At 43.3% G+C, this 24074-nt stretch overlaps 6 protein-coding genes across 6 annotated transcripts; 4 read left to right on the top strand and 2 right to left on the bottom strand.

Moving 5' to 3' along the window:
* Positions 1-1154: 1154 nt before the first annotated feature.
* GLAREA_12174 (uncharacterized protein) lies at positions 1155-3832 on the top strand (the record flags this gene model as incomplete). Its single annotated transcript, XM_008082956.1, has 2 exons — positions 1155-2760; positions 2814-3832. The coding sequence occupies 2 exons, from the start codon at positions 1155-1157 to the stop codon at positions 3830-3832; spliced, it is 2625 nt and encodes an 874-aa protein (XP_008081147.1).
* Positions 3833-7345: 3513 nt separating this feature from the next.
* Positions 7346-8378, top strand: GLAREA_12173 (alpha/beta-Hydrolase; the record flags this gene model as incomplete). The annotated part of the gene is made up of 3 exons (XM_008082955.1): positions 7346-7428; positions 7485-7897; positions 7954-8378. The coding sequence occupies 3 exons, from the start codon at positions 7346-7348 to the stop codon at positions 8376-8378; spliced, it is 921 nt and encodes a 306-aa protein (XP_008081146.1).
* A 3169-nt stretch (positions 8379-11547) lies between these two features.
* GLAREA_12172 (uncharacterized protein) lies at positions 11548-13533 on the bottom strand (the record flags this gene model as incomplete). The annotated part of the gene is made up of 1 exon (XM_008082954.1): positions 11548-13533. One exon carries the CDS (start codon positions 13531-13533, stop codon positions 11548-11550), a length of 1986 nt encoding a protein of 661 aa, XP_008081145.1.
* Positions 13534-15591: 2058 nt separating this feature from the next.
* GLAREA_12171 (uncharacterized protein) lies at positions 15592-17358 on the top strand (the record flags this gene model as incomplete). The annotated part of the gene is made up of 1 exon (XM_008082953.1): positions 15592-17358. One exon carries the CDS (start codon positions 15592-15594, stop codon positions 17356-17358), a length of 1767 nt encoding a protein of 588 aa, XP_008081144.1.
* Positions 17359-19224: 1866 nt separating this feature from the next.
* On the top strand, positions 19225-19995 carry GLAREA_12170 (uncharacterized protein; the record flags this gene model as incomplete). The annotated part of the gene is made up of 1 exon (XM_008082952.1): positions 19225-19995. The coding sequence occupies one exon, from the start codon at positions 19225-19227 to the stop codon at positions 19993-19995; it is 771 nt and encodes a 256-aa protein (XP_008081143.1).
* Positions 19996-22756: 2761 nt separating this feature from the next.
* On the bottom strand, positions 22757-24072 carry GLAREA_12169 (HAD-like protein; the record flags this gene model as incomplete). Its single annotated transcript, XM_008082951.1, has 3 exons — positions 22757-23543; positions 23616-23918; positions 23987-24072. 3 exons carry the CDS (start codon positions 24070-24072, stop codon positions 22757-22759), a joined length of 1176 nt encoding a protein of 391 aa, XP_008081142.1.
* Positions 24073-24074: the final 2 nt, after the last annotated feature.

The raw sequence follows: 24074 nt of genomic DNA, 5'->3' as shown, positions 1-24074 counted from the left end.
GAAGTCAAAGCTTTGGCGCAGAATTTTGTCTCGGACCATTATTTTTTGGTGCCATAGAAAATCCGAGACCGATTTTGTTAACCAGCCTAAGTTGCTGCATATGCTTCTGTTGTTGTCCTGGGTGCAAATAACGGAGCCGCAGGGTGTGTCGGGAAATACCCACCAAGTGCAATGTCTGTGCTTCCCCGATCCCTGTGGAGATCTTTTAACCCCACATGTATAGCCACCGAAACCATATCTCGACATCACTTCCCCGATATTGTTGTTATACATCCTTTATGATTAGCTTGGAAGTTACCATTCAAAAACGTGTTGTACCACGAACACATAAGTTTAGTTTTGAGCAGTCCGCGATGAGGGCTTCCCTGCATCAATAACACGGGATTTTGTATCAAGCCAGTGTTGGCTGACAAGTAAAACTCGATGCTTGTTCAGATTTCAGTCAACCTAAGTCAATCCTTTTGCACAATTCCATGCTTACGCACGCATTAAAGTGTTTGCTCTGTCTTTGTACTTGGAACGTTAGTTGCTAACTCATTTCTACCGTTTCAAAATGTAGGCATTGCTGATACTTTGTCGCAGAATCCGCAGATGCATCAATGGTATCCAGTACTTACAACCCAAAAGTGAAGCTCTCGCATTGCTCCAATCAGAATGCTTGAACACGTGATACATAAGTGCAGCTTTTATGGTGCACCTCTGTTAAGACTCTTACATTGCTTTAATTTTAATGGTCGATCTGCTGTGTCACTTCCCTCATTCACTTTATGAACTGAAATGGCTCAATTCTCCACACACGGTCCTTTTGCAAGGACTGTGGATCACATCATCCGTTTTTAGTAGTAATGAGAAGTTCTATCAACTTGCATGCAAGAAATGGCCCTCAGCATGCTTCTTGAAGACCGGATTGCTCCTTCACTTACGCAATAGTTCCAAGTTGGTATTCACCAGTAAGTATTGTCATAATACCGTCGCACCGACTCTGTTATTCCACCTGAACAGGATCTATTAGAAGGCCCGAAGTGAGTCTGGTTGAGAAAGTTCATCTATGCGTTTTAATTGTTTCAAATAATATCTCTTTTCGGTTCACGCCCAGAGATCGTTGATACACCTTCCTTGACGTTCACCCTCAAAACAGCGAAAAGTTCGATAGCATGGGAGCGGTGTTCACCAAAATCTTGACCAAGTTTCTATGGGCAATCGCACCTTCCCCATATGAAAGCAACAACAATTTTATCAGTTTGCTGCGTTTGGAGAAAGGAGCTGTCTCTTGCCAGCCGGATTCGCTCAAAGAGGAAATCACCATAACAACACCAATTTTTGGAAGTCAACAAACCGCCGGCACAATTTCTTCTCACCGCACAGACATTATGTACTCCAACGCTGTTAGCCGTGGCAGAGCTTCTCGCAGTAATAGCTTCGATAGCTACGACGACGAAATCCATATTCCGAATTTACTTCCTGCTCCAGCTACTTCAACATCCGAGTTGGAGTCGACCGACAGTTTTCGAGTGGTCCATAAAAAGCGACCGAGACAATATCGCAGGGGTCGTCGCCTCAATGTCGCTGCCGCAGATTCAAACAGCGACACAGCTACCAATTCCTCCCGCGCAAACTCCGCGTCTCCTTCCCACAACAAACCTCACCTCCGAGCGACAACGACGACCACAACCGAAATCTCTCTAGACTGCGCATCGGAAATCAGCGAGACACCGTCGCGTGAAGGTAAGTGTATCGGAAGCCAATCGTCTTTGGAAAATCACGGCGAATATCAATTCGACACTACAAATCCAACTCCTACTCAAGCACGATACAACGACGATCTCACAAGTTTGCACCATCAGTTTGATACGTTCCAATTCAACACTCCCTCATACAAGAACAAGCAACAAACCGCCATCATTGAGATTGATCCCGCCGAAGTGTCAGACACTGAATCTACAAAAGGTCGCACCAAGGAAGTCATGTCGCAATTAACCATGGCATTGGGTGGCATGTCTCATTCTTCAATGGGCAAAGATGCGTTTGACTCGGTGGAATGGGATCCAGAGCTTCCTTCTGCTGATGGTGCTGATTCTCCAGAACCAGTCCCTGTGAAACTACAACCGGTCACTTACACCACAGTTGGGTCGCTCGTCGATCCCAATGCGAAGCCGCAATTCTCTGCTCCAAACCGCATCCAGCGGGAAGGCGCAGTCAGACAGCCTCTATTATCTATGATTAGTGCTTCGCAAAGACCGTACGATGGATTTTATCAACCTCGCGGACCGCCTCCCCCTCCACTAAACATGGCCAATTCGATGGCATACGCTCAGAATATCGCAAAGAGCCCTGTTCACGCGCCTATGATGCAGAACTTGACACCTCCTGACACTTCCATACGTGCGAACCGGGCAAACAGCGCTCATGCAATGTCGAACTTGACGGACAAAGAGGTCGAAGTGTTGAAAAGGCTGCAAAATTCCCAAACCCTGGGCAGCAACTTGAACAGAAGTCCCAGTACCCCAACACCATCTTCTTCAACTAAGCTATCTGCTTTCGCTCCATCATTCGAAAAGAAGGATCAAACGCTGGAAAATACTCGTGGTATAGGCAACAACACAGTCACTGCAGATATGGCACGAAGCTTGTCGAGTGGAGCTGGCATTAGCGGATTGGGTGGACGCTCAGGTTCAAAGGCGGCTGCTGATAGCAGCAGAAATGCCAACATTGCTGCAAGTGTATCTTCATTCGATAATGCATTCACCAAGCTTGTAGCAGGTAAGTAAACGATTCTGATCACGGTATCACCGGCACTGGCTAATACCTTTCAGCAACTGATCGAGGCAACCTAGACAGAACATACACATTTCCACCACCAGGCTTGCAATCGCAGCAACCCAACCGACAAACCAATCCTTTATTCGGTGCTTACAATCCACTGGCATCGCAGCAGCCCAATCGCGGCCATCCTCCAGGATATCCACAACCTCTTACTGCTGGCCCACCAGGTCAGAGACAAGCGACTGTGGCAACTACTCGAACTGCTACAAACAATCTTGAAAGTCTATGGAACCAGAGCGAGTCATCAAATAGTGTGTATGGTGGAAGTGCTGTCCAAATGCAACCTCTTCCTATGGCCGCCGACTCTCCTTGGCAGCATGGCTGGCAACCCCAGAATATTTATACCACTGGTCAATCTCAACTGCCAGCCGGTATCATCGCCGGTGCATATCCTGGCCCAAATCGTGCTGATCCTTCTGCTGTCAAGCCTATGAATGATAGTCTGCCACCAGATGCAGTAGCCAAATACTATCCGCGTGGTATTCCTAGCGATATGACCGGTCATTATCGACCACTCCCCGAAGCGAAACAAAAGGCATTGGACAGAGTTGGGCATGATGCTGGCAGAAAGATAGCTGATAGCTCTCGGGACTTTGACGATATTTTTTACAGCGGACAAAGACGATACGCGACGATGAAGGGTGAAGATTTCATCACCGAGCTCGAAGATCGTCAACGTGCGAATGCCAATCCGTTTGGTCCTATTGGTCCGCCTAAGAAGATATTTCCGCCAGGTCCGGCTTTGAAGAAGGAAATCACCCCAGAAGAAATGGCAAGAATGAGCATTGCTGAAGCTGCTGCACCGATGATTGATGCAGCATTCGGCTCGCTGCTTGCATATGCTGAGAAGGGTCCGGAATCGCGCAAGTACCTGAGCGGATTTGTCGAAGCTGCCCCTTGGCAGATCGATTCCACGGACAAAGGCAACGAGACAATGTTTGGTGAGGATTGGGGAGGTCGTCAACCAAAGCGATTTGGTCGTGACTCGCGCCATCAAACGAGGTTTTAGTATGAGAAACGCAAGGGGGTGGGAAAATGAGTCGTATGATATTTGTACATTATTATGGTCCAGCGAGAACTTGGCTATTGCTCTTGGCTGATTTCTTTTGCGGTTGGGCAGTTTGTTCTTACGTTTGTTTGTTTGTTTGTTTGAGTTTTATGATTTGCGTTTTAAAATTTTGGAGGGATAATGTTAGGCAGGGCAGTGGGTGGCCAGCTGGGCTTTTAGGTCGCTGAGCTGGGAGGTTGCATTTGGCTTTGTGATGGTGCTGCTTGCTTGCTGGTTGCTGATTGTGGGTGGTGAGGGGTGAAGGGTGAGAGATAAAATGGAGTAATGCAATAATTTTTAGAAAAGGGTGCTGAGTGATGGGTTGATTGAAGTGATTGATGATGATACGGGTAAGTTTGGTGATACGAGTAAGTTATGATGCAAAGGGGATGAAAATGTAGAGGATGTGAGTTATGTGATTATAGAAAGTCGGATCTTGGTGACTTGAGGGTTCACGTTTGTGTCATGTGATTGTTGTCCTTTCAGAAACATGAGAGAGATAGTATTGTGAAGTCATTGATCTGTTGTGACGGAAGCTGGAAGTGCCGAGAATCTGTGTGAAGTTCATCTTGGATGATTGATAGTGTCGGAGAGTGGAAGGAGTATTGAATTACGATGGATGCCATTCGGATGAGACGGCTGTGTGAAATGATTGATAGTAGTTGGGTCGGATGGCCGGCAAATGGGTGATATTTGCTGTTTCTAGGTATTGTGTACAAACAACCACTTGACCGTGAAAGAATCGCGAGTTTCGGTTGAATGAGACCTTTTGTGGAGAAAGTTGAAGGGGTTGTAGGGAATAATCAGTTACGTATAAAATTTAGAGTAGAAGTGTAAAGTTAGGTAAATTTGCAAAGCTGGGGAAGTTTTGGAGGAAATAAGAATGAGGTTGTATTAAAACGAGGGGAAATGAGTAGAGAGTTTAGGGAAATTATATCGAAATAGAAAGACGTATTAGAGATTGAGTGGATGTTACGGGATTAAGAATTTTTGTAGTATAAAGACGAGATGAGGTGTCTATCGACGAAGGTTGTATGGAGATTTTGAGATACAGAGGGAATTAAGGAAGTAAAGAGGAAGTTAAGAGTAGATATAAGCTGTGTAACAATAGTGTGAGATAAATCTCTCAACACGCGGGGATTATTGTATTAGAGATGATGTAATGAGAAGGGTATTTGAAGTGATAGAGACCCTTTTTTTTGAAATGTCTAGGAATAAGTATGTTTTGTCAATTAAAAAGTTTTCATTTCATGACATATAAACGCCTTACTTTCCCTCCCTAAAATCCTCGTCATCCTCCCCTTTTCCTCCTATCACCCATACCCCTCTTACCCCTCTTATCCCATCCTACCCTCCTACCCCCCCATCCCTACCCACTCACGCCCCTCCCCTCCCCACCTCCTCATCCCTCTCCCTCACCGGCCAACAAGCACAAAGGCTAAACCTCGCGATCAAAACCAGGAGGCCCACGAATAAGGCGACGACGATGGCAGCTCCGAAGACGAACATGCCGTAGATGAAGACTTCCATTTGGGGGTACTTCATTTTGTGTGGTGTTTGGGTGGTGGTGCTGGGAAGGGTGTTAGATTTTTTGGGGAGGGGGATGGGGAGGGGAGGGATGACGAACGGTGGGATAGGTTGTTTGTGAAGGAGCCTTCTGGTAGGTTGTGTTATGGTTGGATTTTCTGGGTTCTGAATAGTTGATTAGCATCCGCCTCTATCCGTAAATCAAAAGTCAATGTACTTTTTCAACTCGCGACACAAAATTCTCCACGTTCTCAAAGTAATCAGAGATGCCAGTTGTATGTACAGTTTGGACAAGGAGGAGGAAGAAGATGGTCGGTCGTCGGCGACTATATACCAAACTCATAAATTCATCTTGCTTCTATATGCTATATTTCTTCTACATCTACATTATGATGATATATTCTAGTGGTGTGCGTAATTAGGGGGTGTGCCAAGGAGAGTGGTGTGGGTTAGATAGTGAGGTTAGTGGGGCAGGGAATGTATGGGGTGGTTCTAAAGCCATCATGGGGGTAAAAATGTGGTTAGTGCGTAATTGACTTTTTGAGCCGTTGGAAAAATTCCATTTTTTTTAGGGGGATAATAGTAAAAGGGAGTGGCACGTGACGGTTATGACTTCATGTGAAGTTTCGGTATACACAGGGCAGATTTTCGAATTTAGTATCTACAGATTAGAGAGATAGGTGGATACGTCACTTGAAGGGCGTGTAAAGAATGTATCGAGGAGAGAGTCGGGTTCTGCGAAGGTTGTGGATATTGTTCCAAGGGGAAAACGGGGCTTTCTGGGTTATTTGATTTGTGATTTGGCAAATAAAAACCCTTCTGAAATGAGAAGCTGAGAGTTTAAAGGAAACATCAATGAAAAGGAAAACGTCTCAAAAAGAGAGTAAGAAAGTACGACTAGCAACTAAATGGGTGTTCGAGGCGTGATGATATCCTTTCTTTATAGTTGAATACATGTAATTGAATAATCAACAAATGTAGCTGTTTTACTTTTAACTTGAGAATAAGAGGAACTTATTGTGTTATTAACATCCCTACTTTTAAAATATTGAATCGGAAAAAGACAGCCTCTACTATAGCGATTTTGAAGTCGACTTCAATATTTTAGAAATAGGTGTATACACATGACACTGTTTCTTAACTACAAAGTGCAAGTTCATTTGATATTGAAACCAAATTTAACAGAGGGCCGAGATTATTTTCTTCTATTGAAGTAAGTTGCAACGAAGTGGGTTACAATAGGGGCGGCGAAATTAATTATGCTCAGGCATGAACATTTGAAATATTAGGTGATTCCAACTGCAGATTGGCATGGTACGCAGTTTTAGGCTGCAAAGCATACAGACTGTAGTTTTTAAAGCAGCAACTGAGTACGTAAATCAATCTCACTGCAGGATGACTGCAGCTAATGTGAAGTGTGAAGTGTCTGATGATTTGCTGACTTCATACGTCTATTTAAGGGAGTTACAAAAGATGAAGACTCTTGAATAACAATGGCAGGGACTGGCTACTCGAAATGTATTGAAAGGAGTTCCTCATAATTCCAGATCCTCTCGATGTCATCACTTTGTTCTGCCTTGCTGGGTCATATACAAAGTTGTGGAATGTAAGGATTATGCAGATGCGAACGACGCCAAGTGCATACAATACCAACTGCAGACAACGCCAACTGCATACAACTCCAATCATGTACGCCCTCATTGCTTCCTTCTTCATTACTTATCTGTGATCATTCCTAAGCTCTTCAAAATCTCGCACCCAAACACAAGATATTGATTTGCGTGAGTCCTCATATTTATTTTAATATCTTGATTCAAGATACGAAGGCGGTCACTTGTTGAGAGATCTCTTTCTTTGTATTCATAACATTTTCGTTACGATTATTGAACGCAAATCACGATCAATTGCGAAAGTCTGACCCCAAATTTTCCAAGAACACCTCTTAACATGCCTCGAAGAGATATTGAATTCAAGAATGGGGTTGGTATTACCCTTCGAGGTTGGCTTTACACACCCGATGGCGTATCCCCGTGAGTTATTTCGAATCCTTCTGTTCTTCCAACCCTAATTCACTGTTGTGTTTCAGGTCCGAGGAATTACCCTGCCTCGTCATGGTACATGGCTTCGGGGCCGTCAAGGAAATGACACTTCCAACTATTGCAGATCACTTCGTATCCAACCTCAAACTCGCTGTTCTTGTCTATGACAACCGTGGATACGGTGCAAGTGACGCCGGGGAAGGCCAGCCACGCAATGAAGCCATTCCTTACGACCAAGTCTCGGATTTCTCAGATGCCATCACATATGCGCAAAGCCTATCTGAAGTTGATTCTACCAGGATTGGCATCTGGGGCTCATCGTTCAGCGGAGGACATGCCATAACGGTGGCGGCGGGTGATAGACGTGTCAAGGCTGTCATCTCGCAGGTTCCTTTCATGCACGGTTGGGAAACTGTCAGAAGGTTGATACGGGCAGACTTCATGGGCGGCTTAGAAGCAGGTAATTTACCCGCTACTGGTTAGATACGAGCATAGTACTAACTTTTAATCATGTAGCCTTCGAAGCAGACCGTCAAGCAAGAGCTGCTGGCCAACCCGGAATCATGATTCCACTCATCGATCCAAATCCCCTGGCGCAATCTGCAATTCCCCTTCCTGATGGTCATGCATTCTACGACACTTGGCTGAAAGACCTGCCACACCTCGAGAACAAAGTCACAGCACGTTCTATGGAAGTAATGCGAACATACATCCCTGCAAACGTGATCGAGTATGTCTCTCCTACCCCTTTGTGGATGTCGGTAGCCGAGAGAGATACTCTGACCCCTACCGATTGTACATTGAAGGCATTCGCCAGTGCACTGGAACCCAAAAAGTTGGTTATACTTAAGGGGGGACATTTTGATGCTTACTCTGGACCAAATCTCGAACGGTTATTGATAGAGCAGACAGAGTTTCTCAAGAACACTCTCCTAGCCTAATACCGTCAAAGCGCATCTCTTTTTTCCGATTTTTTACCAGAACATCACTTGTGGTGAGGAAACTCTTAAGAGACTTTAGTATCGCTGTTTCTGGGCCGTCTTTACTCCCAAACTCTGATGATGTATTGAGCTAAGAATTATGCAAATGTCAAAATATGAGTTCATTCATCTCACTGTCGAAACAAGTATTGTTGTATTTTAAGTATCCTTAAGTCGTAGTGATATGATGGTTTACGATCATAACATGTTTGTGAATTAGTTTATATAGACTTTCGAATACTCTGTTCACGCGAATAGACTGCGAGGTAGACAAGGAAGGGATAAGCTTACGCATTGAAGGTTGAGTGAAAAGGTGAAACAATAATGATATGTTGGAAAAAGTCTGAGGCAGCAAGCTGTGAAAAGCATATGATTACTTAACCTGTATGATGATAATCATCACCTTCCTTGGCTTCGTTCATGCCCGAACAAGGCAAGCCGAAGCAGATTGAGGAGGTAATATTATTAACGGACTGGCAGCCTGTGCTCAGTATCACCCCTAGCAGTGAGAATGAGGTACGTAATTACTTGCTGCCGTGCGCAGGTGGCCATTTGTGAGGCCGAAACTGTGTAGGTTTCAATGTGCAGTGAGAATTTCATGACTGCTTACTTGCAGCCACGTAATGAAGCATTCATCTGCCAGCGATATAGGAGAAGCAAGATGCGACATTCACAATAGAGCCTCGTCCTACTTCTCTTTTGCTAATCCGAGTAGTGATACGGCTGACTTTTGTATCGCCATTGCTTGAGATGTATCTTGAAAACAGACCATCAAGCCCCTAACGTGGAGGTTCATCAGCTTGTCGAATTCGGCGGTAGATGCCAATTTAATCGATTCTTCGAGTCCACAGTAATCTGTGATGAGCTTTCAGAATTAGACTGGTGCTTGGATCACGATATTGAAATATATAATGGGAGGGGATGATGTCCAATTCGACACTCATCCCGGTGCTGTATACACTGATACGTTCAAATTGCATTAGTAACTTTTGGGCCGTCTCCACAACGCGTGTCTCGTCGACAACATCAACTTTGATGGACACAATACGATGACTTGGGTTGATCGCAATTTTCCTAAGGGCAGTGGTTTTATCGATGTCAGCAAAGGAGGCAGTACTAGCAGCACAAGCGTCGGCGAAAGCAAGTCCAGTTTATCTTCCAATTCACTCCCTGCCCGAATACCAAGAAAAATGTTAGGGTGTCTACTTATTCAATCCTGGATATAACAGTTCTGAAATAATCACCATTTGTTTAATTGCCTAATGAGATGCCACTATTTTTGAATCCTCTAATTAATTATTTAATATATTAGAGCTTACTAATTAGACGCTCGTTTTATTAACGTTACACTTTCTCGCTATTGTCTTTAGTAATTTCGGGTTCTTTACCGTCGCCTTTTAAATTGTTTTTAGTGTCTTATATCTGTAAAACTCTCTATTATATCTTTATTATAAGTAGTTGTAGATACCTAAACTTCTATAATATATCAGGTAACCTAAAGCTTTTCTTTTATTCCAACTAACTCGCATCTCCACTTCATTCCTACTTGAACAAAATCGAGGATCCAATTATATTTCAAGCGCTCTTCTGGCTTTCTCTTCATCGTTGATTGGAAATTTTCGAAATATCGTTTCAGTCTCTGTGAGCTATCAACCCAGGTAGTATCTCCATTTTTCGCGCCTTCTATTTTCACTTAGTGAATAATTCTCTCTCATTTTAGGACTTAATGTTTGAACGAACCAATTTTCTGCTTCCATTTCTGCTCTATCACTGGGGAGAGAAGATATTCAGATGGAGACATATCTTTCCAGCCAATCACCAACATTTTTTCTTGCTGCGATTTTACGCAGATTGTTTCGTCAAGGGCGTAGCAACTTTCCATTAGCTTCAACAAGTCGATCCCAACCTCTGGATCTGCTTTGTAAAGGTGACCAAGCTGCAACTCTTCTTGCATCTGCTCACATCGCGCGACTTAATCCTGTGCATCATCCATTTCTTTGAATTCTTCATCCCAAGCAGTAGTTTGCGCAAGCAACTTTGCGGAGAATAACTCCTCTTCCTTGTTGATAATCGCTTCCTTGTCGAGACAATCTGGGTGTTTTGATTCCGTAAAAGTTGACATTTTGCCGAGTAATGGTGAGGTTTGGATGGAGATTACCGAATGCATTTATTTCGACGAATACGACAATAGACGGTAGATGTTGAGATTGAACAGGAAAGGGAATGGGAATGCAAGTTGAGAGCTATAAGCTTGGTATTCTCGAGGTTCAAGATGGGAAAATTCTTCGTAGATTGATGTCGTAGGCATGGAGCCAGATGAATTGGAGAAAAAGACAATACGGAGTGAATAATGATTCAATCTTTTTTTTTGGGGTAGATCATGAATCATAGACAGCCATTCTACTATATCTTCATGCCCTCACCTTTATTATTATTGTTAAAGTTCTCTTGTACATCTAGAATCTAGTATATGGGTTTTAAATTATTGAAGATTTTACATTGTCTACGTTTTTACTAGCGCTTTAGTTAACAGCGGTCGTAGTATTTATTTTATTGTTTATTCTTAATATTAAAAGTAATCTCTTAGTCGGACTTAAAAGTTTATACTACCGGAAGCGACAAAAAATCAAGTTTTTCTCTGATAGTAATATAGTAGATAATATTATTAGCACTAAAGATTTATTAATAAGTCTTTAAAAGTTTCTAAGTAATAGATTTAAAGAATAACACTTAAAGATAATATAGATCGCATACTTTCTAATAGTCTTTCAGATTAGAAAGATAGTAAATATTAGTACTACATGTAAGAGTATAATACTAATTTCGTTATTATTATAGAATAAGTAAAACAATTAAGCTTATACTTAAAACTACTATTATAAATCGTTAAATATATAGTTTAAATATATTAAAGTAACTACCTACACATTTCTGTCTTATTTGTAAAAGAAGATAAACTAGTATAAATATTCTTTTGCGAAGCGTTAGCGTCTACACGTTTTACTTTAGATTTAGATTTATTTTAATTTTTGTACGAATTATATTTACTTCACTAACTCGAAATGTTTTCTTCGATAATTCTTCACATAATTTTGTAGACGAACCCTGCTTTAAACTATCTCTGTTTTATTTACCCTTTGTTTTTCTTGTCTTCCTCGCATGGGAGATGCGATCTCCACCGAAGAAGGCTGGTCAGAATAACACATGGAGTGATGATTCTCCAGTTTTCTGAAACACCGTGAGATTCCTCAGAATCCATGCGCGTATTTTCCAGATTTCGTCCTAACTCGGTTTCGTTTTTCCTTACTACTATCCCCAGCCAAGGACTGAAAAAAACGCTTTCGTCACTTGAGCGTGTTGAACCAACTTGTCTGAAGCGTTCGACCGTGCATATTTTCACGCATATATCGCCTGCCTCAACGTTCTCTTTACCAATTGCCATATATAACTTCGAACTGGGGTCTTTTTCTGCCATATTGGGCAAACACAAGTTGTTTGTAAAAAGTGTATAGTTATTCATAACATTGCGGAGCCAGAGAAAAAGAGTGTTATGGTAATGTGGATTATCGGAAGTTACCAAGCCGCTCTTGTTGAGTATCTGCTCTGAAAGTTCAATCCATGCGCTTTTCAAATTTTTCTCTGAATCACAAAGAGCATTACTCATTTCCTCGCGTACTAATCCTTTCGGCGACAGAAACCCGTCCAAAACACTGTACGCTAGTAGACGGCATATCTCATGACGGATTAAGTGGTGTTTTTGCACAAAGAAATCTCGTGGCGGCCACGATACTGACGTTGCTCCTACCACGAAGTACTGATCTGCCCCCTGGGTGATATCGTCAAAGTTAGGAAGTCCTTGTAGCCGCGAGTAGTAAACTTTCAGATTCGCAGGTATGTAATCGAAAGATGATTCTTCACGCCTCTTGCTCCAGTCCGGTACATATGACGGGATTGACATGTCATTTTGAGATTTGGAAAGGCTTCCGAGCGCAAAAAGATGACGAAGAAGTTCGTCAGCTTCCCCAATCTCAATACAGTTTTGTGCGAAACGAATATAAATAGCGACCCAGTCCTTGCTATAAATTAACGCAAGTGTTCGTTGATTGCCCTCATGGCTGGTTTGTTGGATGTCTTCGGCTAGACTTGTAAGCGCAAAGATACGATCTTGCTCATCGCGACATTCAGTTGAATGGAAATCCCACAGCAACCTGAGCATGTTATCGGCATTTGAGTATAAATTAATAACGTTTCTGAGAGCATGTAGTGGTTTCGAAAGTTGCCCGGTGTGTAGTTCTTCGAATCGACACTTCAGCTTCAATAACCCATCCGCGAACCATTGCCACGATATACGACAAAGTCCGCAGTAAACGATCGTGTCGTGCCCAAGAGCAGCCTCTTGTATTATCCACCTTCGGTGGAACCATTCTCGCGAGAGAAGCTTCGATATTCTTTCTAGCCAGTCGTCGGTGTCGAACACTTCCTTCGATATTTCTCGAACCACCTCTGCCGTGACCTGACGCTTTTTCAATGCTGCAACCCTTTTTAGAAAGCCAAAGCAGAAGGAAACTTCGAACTCAGAAAAGGGTTGGCCCAACCATATACACACTCGACGAGCCTGTTGGTATATTTCCCCCATGAGTCCTACTTGGATAGACTTCTCGATGTCGTCATCCTGGTTAAGGCAAATTACATCAATCCAAAGGTAACGAACAGACTTCTGTTTACGAAAATATCGTAGAAGCGAATCTAGATTCTCAGTAATTGCTAATATACTAGCACCGGTATTACAAAACAATGTATATGTGAAGCCTCCATTGCCCCAAGTGTAAGAAACGGCTTCGTAATGTTCGCCTCCTGTAGAGTTGAGAATAAGATGATGCCGGCGTCGGTGTATAATATTGCAGTAGATTGGATCGCCAAAAGTAGCTGAAGGTCTTAGCACAAGTATGCGCACGGTATCTGTTGTTTCCAGCGGCATGTACTCGTAGTGTTTGTGGGTGCTAGCGGCAGCAGTTAAAGGGATTGGATGTAAATTCATGATTAATATAAGTTTGTAAGAAGTCTCAGTAGAATCCTTGTATCCTGTATCGAGGCATTGTTTCGCGTAGGGGGGCATGTTGCAATTTGAGGCAAGACTCAATTCTTCAAATGTCGTACACAGTGCAACCCGAATGCGGGCCAACACATCCTCGTACAATGTCGTTCTTATGTCATACAGTGATTGTAAGAGTTAAGGCTACAGCTCGTCGTACACTATGCGAACTCGTTAATTCACTAAATTGCACTTTGGTCATGTGTCGCTATTTTCCTCTCGTTTCTTGGCCTCGCGAGAGAAGTAACCGCTTTGACGGAACCGAGACAACTAAAACAACACTTTAACCTCACTGCAATCGCAACCCCCGATAAAGAGTCGCTTCTACAATGCTGGCCGTTTTCCAATTTGATTTATGTTTCCACGGGGTCAAAGATTCCTGCTGCCATGGGAGTTGGACTTGGCGATCTTGCAAATGGGACTTACGCCTACCTGCCTGAAAACTATTCTGTCCAGGCGCACAACCCGCCAGTTGTCCAATATGTACTACTAAATTATGTTTATTTTCTTCTAAAGGCTTAAACTATTCTAGATATATCATCGTTCTCTCTGGGACGTCCACGGTATCCTTCACACATTCGAATCAGAGTCACATCTTTGGGGGCAGGGCGGTCTACTACTTGCCACCGATATGCCCAGCGAGAGCGACGTTGGACATCTAACAAGCAATAAAGATCAAGCAGCTGGATGGTATGTCTTTCCGACGCGTGACAATAAGGTTCCAGCTCATAAGGTGCTATATGATGATCCGTGTAGGGATGAGGATTTGAGCATCTCGATTTTCTAGAAACATTGTTAAGGGTCATGTCCATGTGTTCCTTAGATTTGTTTCGATATAAAGTTCCTTTTTTCTCAAAATATAACATATTAAAAAAACAGTGCTCGTCGAACTCCACACAGGCAAAAGACTCCCAAACATCATTGGCTCGGCTTCATTGAAAAGAAAAGTGCTTCGGCGCCAAAGATTTTGCACCAAGCGTGGATCATTTACGTCCAGGGATTCCGAGCTGAGTTGAAGATATAAATCCTTTCAATCACGAGAACAGACTCAATCTTAGATGCAAAGGTAACTTGCGTTAATTCATATTTTGTCCTACGAAATGGTACAATGCTCAACATTTTGCCCTCGGACCATCTGGTTTCGTCTTGTGTATTGAAAGCTCATCTGAAATTGGGCAAGAGTACTACGTACGGTAACATTCTTAGGGCTATCTCTTCTAGTGTTCTTGCTTTATTTGTTTATTTCGTAAAAGATAGATATCTCCACTCAATCATCAGAAATGTAATATATTAGCTGCTTTACAATCTCATATTGTTCCAAGAACTCGAAGGCTATTTCACGTGAAATTAATAAATGTTCAATAAAAAAACATGATCATTTTTCCTATGTAAAGAGATACATCCCTACGTTAGCATTGAACTCAATAAAGAGCGACCAGATTGTTTCGTGCTCTCTAAATTATGTTCAGCTCGGGGGTATCAATCGTAAAGTGACAGAGCATAGGGCATTATAGCTATTAATGTACGCTTTTGATTATTCACATAAGTGCAGAGCTTGCTATATTGTACAGGAATGGCTCTCTTTATAGTGCTACCAACTGCTTATGTCAAGACCTTGAGCATGCAACTTGAAGGGAGTGATAGGCAATACCATCAGACCGATCAATCGTCAGTGAAAATACAAGGGAAAACAATTCTCCAGGTATCGTCGTCTCCTTGCTTCTCCTTGCTTATTGCTTTTTCATGATGCCGGAGTGACTTTCAGAACTTGCAAGATCAATGATCGTGCCCATGACGGTATGCGCATTACCCAAATTGCGCCGTCGTAAATATTCTTGCTGATGTAGTAATATAGATGATTGTCGCTAAGGAAAGGGATAAGGCTTAGTAAGTAGAGGGCAAGTGCCGTCGGGCCTTAACACGTAACTAGCTAAACCTATTTAGCACAAGTGGGGTGGGATCCAGCCAATCAAGTCAATGAACTCCCGACCGTAATACGCTATACAGTAGCCTCCGAAGCTCCAGCGCTCTAAAAGAACCGTACTACACTAGGGAATTATCATCGACCCAACAATTGCAGGTATGGAAGTCCCTTTGATCCCAGCCCTATCTCTGCCGCCATTCGATTATACACCTCTCCAGCCTCGCGAGATCCGGCTCTTAAGGCTAGAGCAAGGAGAATTTCCATATCTCACTGTGTCTTATGAGGTAGCTCATCTCGACAAGAACCCAGACTTCATAGCTCTCTCCTATTGTTGGGGAGATCCTACTCCGACTTTTCGAATTCTCTTGGCCGGAAGTTTATTTGGCGTCACGGAATCACTTCATCAATTTCTGCGCCGGGCAATAGAATTGGGATACTCAAATTCCCGCTTGTGGATTGACGCCATCTGTATCGATCAAAATAATATACAGGAAAGAGGTCATCAGGTTAAGCTGATGAAGGAGGTCTACTCCAATGCTCAGCTAGTTGTCATATGGCTAGGAGAAGAAGCAGAGAACAGTGATATGGCCTTCGAGCTCATCAAGGCGGTTCAACCATTGTTGGCGACTGATCGACCCCCTCGCTCAGAGGCAATACTTCAAGAATCGCAGGTGACTGAACCGGGATCTATGCAGTGGCAAGCGCTCGGAAAGCTATTCTGGAGACCATGGTTTAGCAGGCTGTGGATCATTCAGGAAGTGGTCCTGTCCAGACATGCTGAGATGCTCGCTGGATCACGTTCATGTCAATGGGATGTCGCCACCTCCTTTGCCGATGGGGTCAATCAACATGACCTCTACCGATGTATAATGAGTCACGAAGAACTTGCCGCAATTCAGACAGCAACCCGGTCCTATGTTGGGCCGGGCTGGCAGACTTTGCGCACCACTTCAATAACGAGGAAAGATTTGGCTCAGGGCATCACGCGTAAGGCCGGTATTACCTTGTACAATTACGGCAATCAGAAAGCCACCGATCCAAGGGATAAGATTTTCGGCATTCTGGGACTTGTGAATGCCGACCAGAGATTGACCATGGAGCCAAACTATTCAATACACGTTGAAGAGGTTTACACGGAAGCCACTAAGGAGATATCTAGTACTGAGAATACATTGACTTTAATAATGGATCTGGCGGGTATTGGATGGTATAGGGCCCTCAATCAACTCCCCTCTTGGACGCCAGATTTCTCAGTCGCTCCGCAGCAAAGACCCCTTCAACTGGATAACAACCGCAGTGCCAGCGGGTCTTCAAAGCTACAATTATTGTTTGGTACTGATAACACTTTACAAATCAAAGGACTTTTGATCGACGCAGTGTCCCGTATTGGACCTCTCTACGAAGACTCCACCTTTCCGACCCTCAGCTTTTGGCACTGGTATCTGCAAACCACCCGTGACTTTTGGAAGAGGGGAGAGAATGACGAGTCTTTCTGGAAGGCGTTGTGTGGCTTCTCGCCCTGCTCACAAGAGGGCAAAGATACAATTGACAACTTTGAGGGATATTGGGAGCAATACTGCAGCGCGACTCCTGGCTGGAACGAACGCACAAGGACGTCCAGAAGAGAGATTCCCGGTTTTAATGTCGATAAAGCTAAAAGTTTCACTCTTCGTATACTCACGATTTCCAGGCGAATGTGCTTGACATCCAGTGGTAGACTGGGATTCACTCCCGAACGGTCGCAGTGCGGAGATATCATTGCGATTGCATTTGGAGAACGTTATCCATTTGTAATTCGACCACTTGCTGGAATGGCAGGCCACCCGCGTCGGTACCATTTAGTGGGAGTCTGCAAGATAGAGGGCCTGATGGACGGAGAAGCCACGGAGATGGGGTTGTCAACAACGAATATCGTTTTGGTGTGATACAATGCAGGATTGAACGTATGCCCGCCTGGCTAGATGGATAAAAGGAAACCTGCCAAACAACTACCCGGCAAGAAGCAGTTACTGCCGTATCTTTGAACGGGACGATGAGTCAATAAATATGGCCTCCAACAGTTGGAGCATTCCGCTGTCTCTGTCGGGCACGCATTATGCCACTCTCTAGAAAAGACTATCGACCGGTGGAATTGAGACTAAAGAAAGAGAAATCTCGCCCGATATTCGTGAGAGGGGGGAGAAGAGGGCCTGACTATATACTACTAATGTATAGGTTCGCTCTCTATCTTTCCTCGATGACAGGTTATTCCCTAGCACATAATTGTGAAGAATTTTCATCAAATCGATTAATGTATAACATTGACAAATTGATGCAGAGAAAAGTTCTAGATCAGGAGTCGTCTCTAACATGAAACCGAGGTACGGGAAAGAGCCTTCGCATTCTCTCGTCTGAAGGTTATTGTTTGTTAATATTTGCTCAATTTACTTTCGTTGAATGCTACGACGAAACAAAAATTATTTTCCTTTCAATAAGGTACGTTTTAAGATGATCGGAAAATCGTGATCCGACATCAACGATCAACACAAGACATTTATAGAATAAATCTTTGTCAGCTTGCATGTTTCCCGTGACAACTCCGGAGAGCCTGATTTAGATTATCACAGCCGCAAATTGTTCGATCTACTCAAGTTTGTCCATCTTTGACGACTTTGGTAGTCCCGATCAGCATGACTGCTGCAGCCTAAGAGTACAAGGCTCTTGAAAGCCCGGAAACCGTTCGCATATTGGTCCTTCAGCCAGCAACAAAGTTCGGCGAGCCTCTCAGCTGTGAAATCATACACCGAGATCGACATCAACTTCTACTTGGTTTTGATGGCGCCGAACACTATGAAGCAGTTTCCTATACCTGGGGCAGCCAGGAGCTCTCACATACAATATTATGTGAAGGAGGAGGCACACTTTTGCAGATTACCCAGAATGTGGATTCTTTCTTACGATACTTCCGTGAGGCAACCTTTGTCCGCTATCTCTGGGTCGATGCAATTTTTCTAAATCAGAATGACAACGTGGAGAATTCTTTACAAGTGGCGTTGATGGGGGATATTTATCGACAAGCTCGAAGAGTGCTCGTTTGACTGGGGACAGCAACAACAGAACATCAAATACCCTTGTGCTTCGTTTTTCTGAAGCGATCGGCAGGAATGCGGAACTCTGAAACGCTGTCCAATTCAGTGCTTCAGTTGTCTAATGAGATATTCAAGAGCGAATTTTGGGCGGAAATAATCGGAGGCATCATTTCTCGGCCATGGTTTCGACGAAGATGGATCATCCAGGAGGTAGCGCTCGGGCACGATAGTGTTGTCCATTGTGGGCGCTTCGGAATCTCGTGGCAATGGTTTACTGATGGCTTGCTGAAGATAAAGCCATTACTCGAGAATCAATATTTGGATGATGACAAGTATTATGCCATCAACATCGTTCCGCATCTCCGTTCACATGCTACCAAAATTATAACCCTGCTGTGGGATTTCCATACTAGCGATTGTTTCAGTCCTCACCACCGGATCTTCGCACTCATTAGCCTTGTTGAAGACCAACATCAGCCCAATACAGGTTCTCAGTCAACTAAAAAAGAGCCAATACAGTCGCTCATCAATTAGAATGACAACTGGGCCAACACATATTGTCGTCTGGCACGACAGGCTATTGAGGCAGGGTATTCGACTGACCTACTTCACCACCTTTTATCATTTGGTAGCCTTACTCATGCTCTGGGTGACACCTCAACTCCGTCATATGTCCCAGACTGGAGAAGCGTAAGAATCTGCTCGCTTTTCCAGCACATTACCATGCGAGATCCTTATTTTCTATCAGATTTTGAGAAATTATACAAGAAATCCCGATCTTCCGATTATTTTACGACTCAGTGTTGGCCTCCATTGGGGTGGGATCACGTTATAAAGGCAAAGAGAACTTTCCTTGAGCCACTATTTCGGTTGATAGCTTTTGGAATTGTATACCAATACTTCGAACTAGACAAGACCACCAAAGAAGCCAGTAACGTGGGCCGTGTGACGATGGGCGTGGATCCTAGCGTCTACTGGAGAGAGGTATACTGGGCTTTGAAGGTTGAGAGCGGCATTTTAAACAGAACTCCGTCCTCCGATGATCCGGTCTATGAAGAAACTTCAATGTCACTTTGGTTGAAGGTGTTAATGAAAACCCACACGAGTATTCTGCCCAAAGATTACACATCGTGGACAGTACCTGATTCTTCGTTCCCAGAATCGTACCCCGTGCAAAAAATTGAGTATTACCATGTCAGTGCAGCAATAAGTTTTGGAGAGACCAGAGACGGCGATCTCATTGCTGGGCACTCTATTGTTCGATTGGAAAAACTCGGCTGGACCCCTGACATGGCCGAACTTGACCATAGACTATGGAGTGGGGTGGATGAAACGTTCTATTTTGGACTTATAGTGCGGGAGGTTGATAGTACAAAATCAGGTAATTATCCTAGCATATTTAAAACAGAGCAAAGCGAAGCGCAATCGAGTAGAAGGCAAGACGAGAACGGATGGATAATTGTTTGCCCTTGTATTTTGACTGCTAGTTTTTGATCATTTTGGCATGATTGGACAAAAACCCTTTCTTAAGTTGCTATTTTGGAGGCCTTAGGGTTCAAAGAGTGACAGCATTATGAAGAAAAGAAATCGTGTTGCAACAAAGGATGATATATCTTTGGGTCAATAGCAGACTGGTATTTCACACTTTACCTTCAATAATTCGACATCAGCTTTTTGAAAAGTGTGTTTACTACACGGCAGTTCCCTTCGGTCCTTCGGTGTTTATGTAATCGAATCTACCGCCGCTGGGCATACTATTGAGCTCCATTGGGTAGAAAAAACCACAGCAAAGCTAATAAGTCTCAAACAACGCAAACACTAACTTTTTACTCAATGGTTATGTGTTGACTAATTCCGTGGTGGCATTGGTCAATGCTCATGGTGGTTAGGAGTCATTGACCATTCGCACGTGCGAAAAATAATAAGCTAATTTTACGTATAATGTAGAATAGAACTTGAAATAGTCTTGAGACAAAGATCATTGTCGAGCGGATGATGGAAAATACGTGGAAATATTATTTTCTTAACCTTGTAAACGAGCCAATAGTACTGTAATACGAACAGCTCCTATTTGAAAGTACGCTAGTTCAAGTTCGAAGTGTGTTCTGACATGCCAATTATTTAATTGGGACTACTCAACTATAGTCTTCGTAAATACGGGAGCGAATTGTCAATTCCTCATTTAGTAGCTAGATTGCTTCGACTCATTCAACTTAGTCTCATGATAAAGTGAGACCTCGCTTGTAAAAAGGACCATCTCGGACGAGCCCGAATTAACTGGGAATAAACATTTATCAAGAGCTTGTGGAAATCTTAACTGTGCAAATGATACAATTTTTGGCAAGGTGTAGGCTGCCACAGATTGACCAGGCTTGCGATACACACGATGTTTGTAAACATTATACTTGTTGATCAAGTGACAATTTCTTGTGTTTCTCAATGGCGTTCATCAATTACTACTGGGGTTCAAGTCCCTTTGTATGTTGTTGAGACCAGAACGGTAGATGATGTTGAATGAGACGATTTCGGTGAGTAATTCTGTGGTAGGTCATCAGCAACGATTCGTATCCACCCCAAGCAGAGCAATCTTCGGACTGCCCACAATCGGTGAGGTATCGCGTCATGATCGATGAGATGACCCAAAAACATTCACAAGCTTTGCACTTCTGACAAAATGAACATCGAATTCCAGCTGCATCTTAATATAACATTCGTCAACAAACCTTACGAAATGCCGTGATGGGCACGAAAGAGACTGATTCTGCAGGGAATTCTCGCAAAGCGTTTTGCTTGATCAGATTGCATTAGCAGATATTTTGAACCATGTAGGTCAAAGCCTCTCACCAATCCAACACCAGATCGGACGGCGGTGTAAAAAAAGAAAAGAAAAATATGAGACTGAAAATCAGCAGTCAAAATGAATAATCAATCAATACTAGAGACTCCAGTTTCCAAGAATGGTCAGAAAACAAATATGCGCGTGCCACTGCTTCTTCTCCACTTCCGAAATAAGTTGTCCAGAAGTCCTATATGTTCCAAAAAAGCTTTGAATCACTTGGACCAAACGCGAAAAGGAATGCTCATAACCGTATGAAATTGTCTCAAAGAGTAACAGGAAATACTTCGAGGTTAACATAAATTATATTTGTGTGTCTGGTGTTAAAAATAGTATGATATCCAACTAGCTTCAATATAATCGTAATAAAAACCCTTAAATCGGGGAATCGGCCAATGAGATTTTGAGATGAAAGCTCTGATTCCTATAGAGAATTCTCCAGAGTTCATGAGGAATTACGACATTGTTGAGATCTTACCATCATCTGAACCAGTACATGAGACGCGGCGTGTCGAAAACTATCGATTTGCTCTTGTGAAAAAAAGTGGTTCTTTGTATATAAATCAGTAAATGATATAAGAAAATCGTAAGATCGAGGGTTTAAGTAAAGACTTGAAATCTTTAACATCTCGGCTTGGGATTTTCATAGAGATTAGCTGCCAAACCAGCGACGACGCCGCATTTACTGCTACCACCATATGCCTCGACCAGAACTTGATGAAAACCATTATTTCGGCATATTTCCTTCAAGCATTGTGAGCCGAATTTACGGCAGAGCCTCTGCATACCGCAACACAATATAACTCATTTGGATGGTTTGCTGCTGCTAATGATTGGCTCAAATAGTGGACAGCCAAAGACATTATCTTATGTAGTCAAACGCCTAAAAGCTGGGGATCGAAGGATGTTTTATGCTGTTGTTAAAGATGTTGCCCATAGCTAGTAAGAGTAGATTTTTACACGTGGTATTGAGCTATGTAGAATTTGCTAAGAAAATTATGCTCCGAAGTGGTTCATGGCTAGAGTAACTCAGTAACTCACCTGGTTCATAATTGCACTATCCTGATCGTACCCTCCCAGCGAGTAGTTTAGAAGATGCGACAGACGAGAGGATCTATGTGGCGGTCGACAATTAAAAGATGGCATCAAAGCTTGTTACAGTCGATAAACTAACTGTATGGTATCGGATTTTGCATCAATCTCTATGAGAACTGATTTACAATTGTAATCTATAGTACTTATGTACAAAAAAGTTGGTATCGTGTATGAAATCTATTTTATCGTAGAAAGCTCCGATTTTTCTATTGGGAAACTCCCAACTGCTAGTCACAGTCTGTGTCCTAGCCACATACCTTGGCATCGAACACCCAAGGTCTTGCATCGCGGAATGAACGCCGTTTCATCAATCGTAAGTCGAAACTAGTCGATATGCCTTTTCCAACCCTCTTGCTTCAGCGCCCATTTGACAGCATCGAAAACATCTTTGACAATGACATCGGGCTTGTAAGCTGGTTCAGTGCCCTCCCTGAAGACACCTGTTTTAACAAGAACACTAGTCCACTCTGTTCCATCAGTACTCTCGTATTCGTTTGCACCCCGAATGTCACTTTCAGGATTGTCGCCGACCATGAAAACACGATCAAGCTTGGTCACATCTCGCTTCATACGGTCCACGCCACCCAGCAAATCAGCCCGATGTTTTTGCAAAACGTTCTCGGCATATTTGTACGTTGCTGCATGAGGCTTTCCAATAATAGTTTTGGACAATGCAGCTCCTTTGGTGGTGGCATCCCATACACCCTGCAACGAAGCTTGGAATCCACCTTGACCGAGACGTGGAAGGTGATGATCCGTCGCCCAAAATAAGTCAGGATTCGAGAAGAAAAGCATTGGTTGTCCATCCTGGAGCCAGCCGTTGTTTGGAAGGGAAGAATCGCCATTTTTATCAGAATAAGTGCCCAAAACCCCATCTTTTGACAATAGCAGATCAAGTATAATCTGCGAATCCAATGCCCAGTCTCGAGGATCGTTGAATACGAATACTGCATCAATTTTTAGAGATTTATCCGGGTTTCGAAAGTCGACAGGTTTTGGAAGAGGTCGGGTATTGTTTTGGTAGTAGTCGGAAAATATTTGGTTGAAAGGCCAAATGCTTGGGTATGCCATGAGAATATCTCCAGGAGTAACAACATTTTTGAAGCCATATCTATAGATCGTATTAGAGCCTGTCAAAAATAATATTTGATCATAATTTCGGCTTGATAAATTGAGCACTTACTGTTCCGCAACCCGTCGGCACTTGTCCCCATCACCGCCCGTGACTAGAATGGTCTTGTCTTCCAACGCATCCACAGTATCCGAACCCTCAACCAATTGCTTGAACGGCGTGTGGGACTGAACAAAATTCTCTTCGGTCAGAGGGACGCCCAGCTTCTTGCTCAACTCAGCGACTCGCGCACTCTCGTGTTTTCCACCTCCGTTGGTCAAGAGAATGAAAGGAATGTTGTTATCATGAAGATATTCGAGCGCTTCCGGAGCGCCTGGAATAGGTTGGGAGGAGCGGAGGAGAACTCCATCGATACTAGAGTAGAGAACTGAATTAGCCTACGCTTCCAAAAGCAAACAAGACAGGGCAGTGGTGATGCATACTCGAATGCAAATGCAAAGCTAGGCATGCCATCCGCTGCCAATCCGGCACCTGCATTGCTCATACGTCTGGACTTTAGGGTAGGCATAT

The sequence above is a fragment of the Glarea lozoyensis genome (genome assembly GCF_000409485.1).
Source record: "Glarea lozoyensis ATCC 20868 chromosome Unknown GLAREA17, whole genome shotgun sequence".
Lineage (NCBI taxonomy): Eukaryota > Fungi > Ascomycota > Leotiomycetes > Helotiales > Helotiaceae > Glarea > Glarea lozoyensis.
Note: the sequence above shows the minus strand (reverse complement) of the source record. Positions and strands in the feature narration are given on the sequence as shown.